This window comes from Parasteatoda tepidariorum, chromosome 9, assembly GCF_043381705.1.
Source record: "Parasteatoda tepidariorum isolate YZ-2023 chromosome 9, CAS_Ptep_4.0, whole genome shotgun sequence".
In the NCBI taxonomy this organism is placed as follows: domain Eukaryota; kingdom Metazoa; phylum Arthropoda; class Arachnida; order Araneae; family Theridiidae; genus Parasteatoda; species Parasteatoda tepidariorum.
The window spans coordinates 88,271,580-88,280,011 of NC_092212.1; the positions used below are offsets into that span (position 1 = coordinate 88,271,580).

The 8,432-nt window shown below is 29.5% G+C and overlaps 1 protein-coding gene across 1 annotated transcript; it reads left to right on the forward strand.

The window, feature by feature from the left end:
- Positions 1 to 1,654: 1,654 nt before the first annotated feature.
- Positions 1,655 to 6,898, forward strand: LOC107448421 (muscle calcium channel subunit alpha-1; the record flags this gene model as incomplete). Its single annotated transcript, XM_043052505.2, is given in 4 exon segments — positions 1,655 to 1,949; positions 3,948 to 4,053; positions 4,138 to 4,277; positions 6,847 to 6,898. Coding segments are annotated over 4 exon segments (593 nt in total), but the record flags the coding sequence as incomplete, so codon positions are not given.
- Positions 6,899 to 8,432: the final 1,534 nt, after the last annotated feature.

Here is an 8,432-nt window from a genome sequence, read left to right on the forward strand (position 1 = left end):
TTAAAACTTGACAAATGGGATTGATTGAACTCCATCTACTTGTGTAATTAAATTTGTACTATTGCTGAATCTAAATCTGCTCGAATTTGCTTCCCCCAACCTAACTTATTGTCATACTGGCCAAAGTTAAATCAAGATTATTATCATTATTTTTTTTAAAAAAAAAGGCAATTATAGTGCCAGAACAAAAAATATGTAACGGTGAAGTGAAGAATAGAGATATGAATGGTTTCAGGTTGTTCAATAATAGTAGCAAAAAAATATACAAGGTTAGCTGTTATTTTCGGTTTGTTTGGTAAAAAGAACATAAAATAAAGAAGAAAAAAATTAGAAAAATAATCAAATTGTGAGCTATTAATTTCTAAAAGTTTGGTAAACAACGCCAGATAGTTATTACTTGGTCGAAAAATAAGTTCAGTCTTGAAATTTTTTTAGAGTGGCACCCCTGTACTTAAAAGTTTCTTGAAAAATCTAGCTATGCACCCTGTATTCTGGATGTCTATCTAATCAGGGTTCGTTGATTGATTTAAATCAGCTTGTTTTAAAACAGATTAGAACAAGTTGATTCCCCCCCCCCCTTAAACCTGCATCTTTTATATAGTAGAATATTCTCTTTTGGATGTATGGTGGATATTATCTTTTTACATAATCTATTGCACTTCATCTCTTAGACATTTTTTGATAACTGTCTACTGTAGGTCATAATTAGGCAGGGTTGGGTTTTTGACGTCAAAAAGTGGTTTTTGACATGACAAGGGTATAATACTGGTTTAAACCGTCAAAAACCCGTCAAAAATGTCAAAAACTGAAGTTTGCCAAGAAAATATATAAACTTCAAAACTACCAACAGTTGCCATGCATTATATTGNTTTCTAAAATGAAGAAAGTAAGAAACAAGGGTGAAATAAAGTAATTTTTATAATATTATAAATTACTTTTAATATTTCCACATTTATTAATAATACTATTTGACTAAATACATGTTTGGCTTAAAAAAGTAGCAGGAAATTTATTGAAATGCTGTTACTTAAATTATGTGTTCAGGATCGACCGTTTATTTTGCCCTCTGATGTCTCTGTATGTTGTTATTAGTCTGTATACAAGATACCTAAGTGCTATATTAGTTGTTATATATAGTAATATATACCAGGGATCTGTCTAGGCCTAATTTACTACCGTTTAGCGGTACCTTCACAAATTCAACTTTAGGAAAAACGGTAGTTTCACAAATTCAATTTTAGGAAAAATGGTAGTTTCGCAAAATACTTTTTCCTAAAATTTTATTTTTGTATCCCTTAAGAAGCTATAAATCCATATTTTTGTGTTGATTTTTTAATATAACTTTTAATTTTTCACAAATTATGTCTAAATTTTCACAAAATAGGTACCTCTCAGAAAAACCTAGACAGATCCCTGTATACAGAGAATAACTAATATAGTTATATATTAGTTGTTATTCTTTGTGTGTTATTAGTCTGTGTACAAGATATCTAAGTGCTATATATTAGTTATATATACAGAGAATAACAAATAATATAGTTATATCTTAGTTGTTCTCTCTATGTTGTTTTTAGTCTGTATGCTAGATATCTAAGTGTGTTACTTTGAAAATCTGATTGGATTCTATTCAATAACTATTTATTTCTTTTTTCAGCACTTAGTAATAACTTGGAAAATAAAAACGCCCTCGAAAGTTCTTTGGCCATTCCGTCCAAACCAGAGCCGGTCGAGGGTCAGCCGACAGGAGAAGAGGGGGATGAGAAGGGGAAGCCACTTTCAAGTGCTTGGCAGGCGGCTTTGAGTGCCACTGCCATGGACAAAGAGAAGCAAGAGAGGAGAAGGGTACAGAGGAAACCACCAAAAGTGGTTGAGAGACCAGAGCGGGCACTCTTCTTCTTTACACTCAAAAATCCAATACGTAAATTCTGTATAAATGTAGTTGAATGGAAGTATCCTTTTTTAATTCTAAGTCTCATTAGAAGTGAATTTACTGCATTACAATTTAACGATTTTTAATAGAATTCTGTTTTTTTTTTTTTTTTTTAATGTGGAAAGAATTTATTATAAAAAATTTCTTTTTCAGTAATAATTGAAAAAAGAAATCATGACGAATTTAAATACACTGAAACCTTGGTTAAGCGGACACTTTTGAGGCCGAAAAATTTATCCATTTGCGAGACGGTTACCTCAATAAAGAAGTTTAACTCTGTCAATTCTTTTTAGAATATTTTCAATGATATATAAATAATTATATATTCTACAATAACTTTCTACAAGGATATTTATTTAAACTTTAAAATAATATTTTTTCTATACAAAAAAGAATACATTAAAAAGTTTAATATAAATACATAATTCTAGATAATGTATAAGGCAAGGTGACAAGAGAAAGATCGATTCTTTAGTAGTGAAATACCTTAACAATATTTTCAGTTATGGATAAGGCAAAAAAGCTACATGCTTTAAAAATGGTAAAAAGTTGCATGTTTTTTTTTCTAGCTGAAAAAGTTTGTTTTCAAATTTAGAAAAAAATAGTGTCTGATTTGAAGAGATAGAAAATGTTTCAGGGCAAAAAATGACCGTTCACGCCCCGTTACGGGTGTGTTCGCTTTGCAAGATAAGCGCTTTATTTAGAGTAGATTTACGGGAAATCAAAAATACGGGGTATTGAGAGGTGTCCATTTTGCAAGAGTGTCCACAACATGAGGTTTCACTGTACTCAGTATGTATCTTTTTTTTCTCAATTTGGTCAAATGAAATGGTTAACACGTTGAATGCCATGGGGGTCACCGGCGCGACCGTCACTGAGATTGTTCGTAGCGTCACGGGGGGTCACCAGTGACCAGCGAGGCCAAGATTATTGGAAACACATATTTGCAGTAAATTTTTAATGCTTTCAATTTTTTTACACTATTATCATTACTAAAATGGTTTGAAGAAATTAATGCAATACATACTGAGAAAATAATTTTGTCCGGACAAGCTGTGTGAAATTAGTGTGGTATTCAACATGTTAATGTTAAAAGTTAGCATGTAACATTTTTATGAAGATAAAATTTTTGTTGGTTCTGGAATATCAATTATCAAATACGAGTCATTTTCTAGATTGCTTAAAAAAGGCAATCCAGTAATTCAGATGAAATTAAAGCAATCTTTCTACAATTGACATAGTTTTTCTTTTGGTTTTTTTCCTACAGATTTGTAACATACACCTTTTAACATTGGCCACTTCAAATATGTCTTATGAATTGTAAAGGTCCATTTTTATTATTTTAATCTGTTGAATTTAAAGTAAAATTTTTGTTTTATTAAAATATGTAAGTTTTGTGCTAAAAAAAATTGTCACACAAAATAAGATTTATTTTTTTAGTGTCTAGTGTAAACATAATTTCTATGGAAAGAAACACATCATAATTTAAATTTTTGTCAATAAGTTGGCTATTTTTAAAATGAAATTTAGAAGATAAAATTTAGTTCTCAACTGCTTAGAAATTTAAAAACTGAATTTGTTTATTTTCGAAATTTCTTTTCTTGTAAATAAATGGCTGAGGAAAAAAAAAATGAAAGTTGGATTTTTCATGTCTATCAGATTTAATAAATATCCCAAAATAACAGAAATCTGAATTGACCTAAAATTTTTTTTTCTTATTGAATGATTTGATATGAAATTATCTAAACCTGTTTTTTAATAATAAGTTTAAAATAGTTGAAGCCAAATAAATGTAAATTTATATGAATTTAATGTGTTTCAAGAGACTTTAATTTAGAGAGTTATGTGAAGTTTTGGCCTTTTTCTTTCCGTCTGCAGTTTATATTTGTGAAACCTGCCAAATACTTAGTAATAATTTTTTTAAAATCATACTTTTTTTTACTCCAGATTTGAGTGTCAACCTTGTTTATGTACATATTGAATAAATGTTTTTTTCTTAACTTATTTCTTTCCCCAGGCCTTTTGAAGCTCTCATACTTTTAACAATTTTTGCCAATTGTATAGCCCTTGCTGTGTTTACACCTTTTCCATATGGTGATTCGAACAGTGCAAATGCTTTTTTGGTATGTTTAACTCTTTGAATGAAAAAAGAATTTTTTTAAAAGGAAATATGGATAAAATAATTGTTTTTATTTTTATTTTAATAGGAAAAAATAGAATACATATTTTTGGTGATATTCACTGCTGAATGTGTGATGAAAATCATAGCGTATGGTCTGGTGCTCCATTCTGGTGCTTATCTTCGCAACACATGGAATCTTCTGGATTTTATTATTGTAGTTATAGGGTAAATATTTTACTTTATTATAAAGATGCCTCAATGCATTGTTTCTCCAGTCATTACAAACAGTAAAATGCAAGTCAAGATAAAGTATTAAATCATGACTTGAAAATGTGAGAAAAGTAATAATGTTCTATCAGATAGACCAATAGTCATGCTCTTAAGTTAGTATATGAGAAAATTATAAATATCAATCATGAAAATAACTCCGAAAATTAATAAAAGAAGTTTTTTTTTTGTTTTGTTAAATTAAATATTTTCATAAAATTTTCTATTTTAAATCTAGTACATGTCTTTATATATACAGTGAAACCTGGATTTAGTGGACACTCTTTGGACCAAAAAAATTGTCTGTTTACGAGAGTTGTCCGTTTATGGGAAGGGTACCCTAATGACGAAGCTTAACACTGTAAATTGTTTTTAAAATATTTTCTACAATATAGATATATTTAAATAATCTCCAAGGATATTTAATTTAACTTTAAAGAATATTTTTTTTCTATACAGGAGGAATATATGAAAAAGTATGTAATTACATAATTCTAGATGTAGCTACTGATAAATGAATATTGTTTTTCTATTAACACAGATATTCAAGTTAGTCATATGATACCGAATAGGAGCTTTTAGTCCTCAGTCTGTTGCAATTATTAGGTTTGCATCCCCCATCACTTGATAGGAAACATGGTTACCTTTTTGAAAGTAAACCTCTCGCGATACACAGAAAACAAAAGAAATCAATGCTTACCTGTAAAGTAGGAGAACTAATTAATTATCTAACAGGCAGGAGCCTGTCCACATTTTGTAAAAGGTCCTGTTTTTGTAAAATTGTGAAAAAATTGCTCGTAATTTGTAACTATAAAATAAACGTTGAGTCATATTCTTTCAACCAGGGTCCTGCTTTTGTGAATTTGTGCAAATAGGGATCCTGTTATTGCAAAAAAACTTTTTCAATGAGTTTTTTAATTGTAAATAGATACAAGATATGCACAGCATTGTAAAATTATAATTAAAAAAAATTAAATTTTCAAAAATAAATAGCAATTACTGCTATTAAATTAGAGATGTAACATGCAGAATATTAATTTCGGACGAATAATGGGAGAAGCTTCTGCCGAAGACAAAACTTAGTTCGTTCACATCTGTCTTTCTTCCCGCCCCCCCCTGAGAAGGGTTTATTTGATTAACAAAACAATAGAGAAGTTAGAGAATATTGTGAAGATTCCGATTAAAAGATAAATTATTTTCTGAAGGGTCCGTTTTTAAGTTAACAGGGTGCGTAGCGTTTGTAAAAAGTACTTGAAGGTGCTTTTTTGGGGATTTCGTTTTTAAAAGCTTTTAAAGGTGCTTTTTTCAGCTGGCGTTTTTAAAAATGTTTTTTTTCTCCGAATAATTATTTTTTTTCCCTTCAGTGATATCTGGTGGATCCCATGCATTTCACGAAAAATGGGGAGTTTGGTACGTGATCATTCACGCGGACTTCATGTCGTACCCACGTTATGACTTGCGCATGCGCGCACACTTGAAACCGAAACCCGAGTACTCCAATTCGGATAGAGAATATCAGATCCTTATGAAATGTTTTTTTAAAAATTTATTTAAATTTTGTTCTTGTTTATTTTATTTTACTTCTAACACTTTTTTTGATGTAGGGGGTAAGGGTACTTTTGTTCTGAGTTGAATTCACTCGGTCAAGTTGAATTCACTCGGTGATGTGGGAAAATACTGATTGTTTCGATTTACGCCCGTTTCTTTTTGGTTTTTTTAACGCTAAAACTGTTTATAAAAAGTTTTTGTTTTTCAATAATATCATTGATTGAATATGAATTTTTTGAGTGCTTGAAAATTTTTGTAAAGTGCTTGAAAAGTTTTTAAAAAGTGCTTATTTTTGATTCAAAGATTTGGCTACGCACCCTGGTTAAAATATTTTGTGAAAGGTCTGTTTTTATGAAAAGATGTTTTGTGAAGAGTTCGTTAACGGACCCAGATTTCTTCTAAACAGACCCCTGTGTTCATTTATATGAACACCTCAAAGAATATATTTCTGTTCTCTTTTTTCTTCCACTGTTCTGTGTAAATACAATCTTCGAATTTATATGAAAATGAAAGAACTTTTCAGAGGGAAAAGAAGCATTTAAGACATCATTTTAGCAAAAAATTTACATGCTTTGAAAAGTGTGAAAAGTTGCGTATTTTTTCCCCTCAATTTAAAGCAAATAAAGTTTTTTCTCCAAATTTAGAAAAAATAGTGTCCGGTTTGAAGAAATAGAAAATAACGTTTTATAGGGCAAAGATGACTGTCTGCGTCCGGTTTACAGATGTGTCCGTTTCACGGAGAATGTACCTAATGATTTATTCATAGAAGGTTCCTAGGGAATTGAATAAATTTCCGTATTGAGAGGCTTCCGTTTCGCTGGTGTGTTCATAGCAAGAGTTTCGCTGTATTTATATTATTCTTAATAAAGTTATAGAGTAAAGGGTATTCATTTAAGAAATATATTCTTCTTGACACGCATTTGATTACATTCTTTATATTTTATTCTCACAAACAAAAAAATATTTTTATTTTGAATAGTGTGATAAGTACTGCTTTTTCAAATCTCATGAAAGATGGCTTTGATGTTAAAACTCTTCAAGCATTCCGTGTTGTTTGTCCTCTGAGGCTTGTATTGGGGGTGCCAAGTAAGTTCATTCACAAATCTTAATTGGTTTTCCTTTTTATGTGCTTTAAATTTAAAGCAAGATTTACTTAAAAGTGGGCCCACTTGGCGAACCCTGGAATAGATGTCTCCAGTACCGTCTTTATTCATGGGCAGGGAATAAATAACATTGCCTTATACAGTTTCTAAAATATGTTCTACCGGGTAAAGTGTGCTTTTCATTTTGTCTTTTTTTGTACAAGTAGTAATTATCATGCAAACACCAATATTTTGAATAGTTTATCACCAGAAAGGCAGTTATCAGAGTCAGTAGTTATCAGATTAAAAAGGCAACCAAAATCTATTTTTCTACGTTCCAATGAAAGTCTTTGGTACTTGTGAAAATTTCAGGTACTTTGGCATTGAAAGATGTTTTAATAACTGTTTAATTTGACAAAATAATTCTTACCTTTTGGTTTGTTATACCTTTATATTTATTTAATTTCATTATTTTAATTAACTTCCATGGTTTTGAAAATTATTTTTTTATTTGAAGTTATTATGGTTAGCATCAATGTGTTTTTTGTTTTTTTTTTGCATTGTTTAAAAATGGTTTTGAGTTTTTTGGGATAATCAAAATGTGCATATTTTGAAAATAATTTATTTTATATTTGTGAAATTTTTTAGTTTTTTTTTTTAAACATTCTGGCATGTTATAGGGACCTAAAACATTTTGGTGGGGACCCTGCATGCTGTTACAAAGGTACATAGCGTTTTGAGAAAGTGCTTAAAGGTGCTTATTTTTGATTAACATTTTTTAAGAGCCCTTAAAGGTATTTTTTTAAAATTTTATTTGGAGTTCGTAAAAAGTGCGTAATTTTCTATCTTTTTAAAAAGAGATTTTTTCTTTGCTGTGTCAGAAACTGATTATGTGAAGTTTGTGAAAATGTTTTTGAATTTTATTGATTTTATGTTCATAAATTAAGAACTTTCAGCGATAAAAAAAAAAATTTCTATTACTGAACTAATTAAGATTTTTTTTTTGAAAGTTAATAAAAATATTTTTTGAGTGCTTAAAAAGTACTTATATGGGTGCCACTCTTCAGTCCTGGTGACTGTAATCAGTCTTGAGAAAAATCAATGGACTAATAAATTCTATCAATTAAATTAAATGTTCTTTTTTTTTCATTAGAAATTGAAAAAAAGTTTTGGTCAAAATAAAAAAAAATGATATATTTTAATGAAAACATATGATATGGTAATGATGTCAGGACTTTTATTTATCTTTTTGTCAGCTTCACTAAATCTTATTCTTAAAACTTGACAAATGGGATTGATTGAACTCCATCTACTTGTGTAATTAAATTTGTACTATTGCTGAATCTAAATCTGCTCGAATTTGCTTCCCCCAACCTAACTTATTGTCATACTGGCCAAAGTTAAATCAAGATTATTATCATTATTTTTTTTTAAAAAAAGGCAATTATAGTGCTAGAACAAAAAATATGTAACGGTGAAGTGA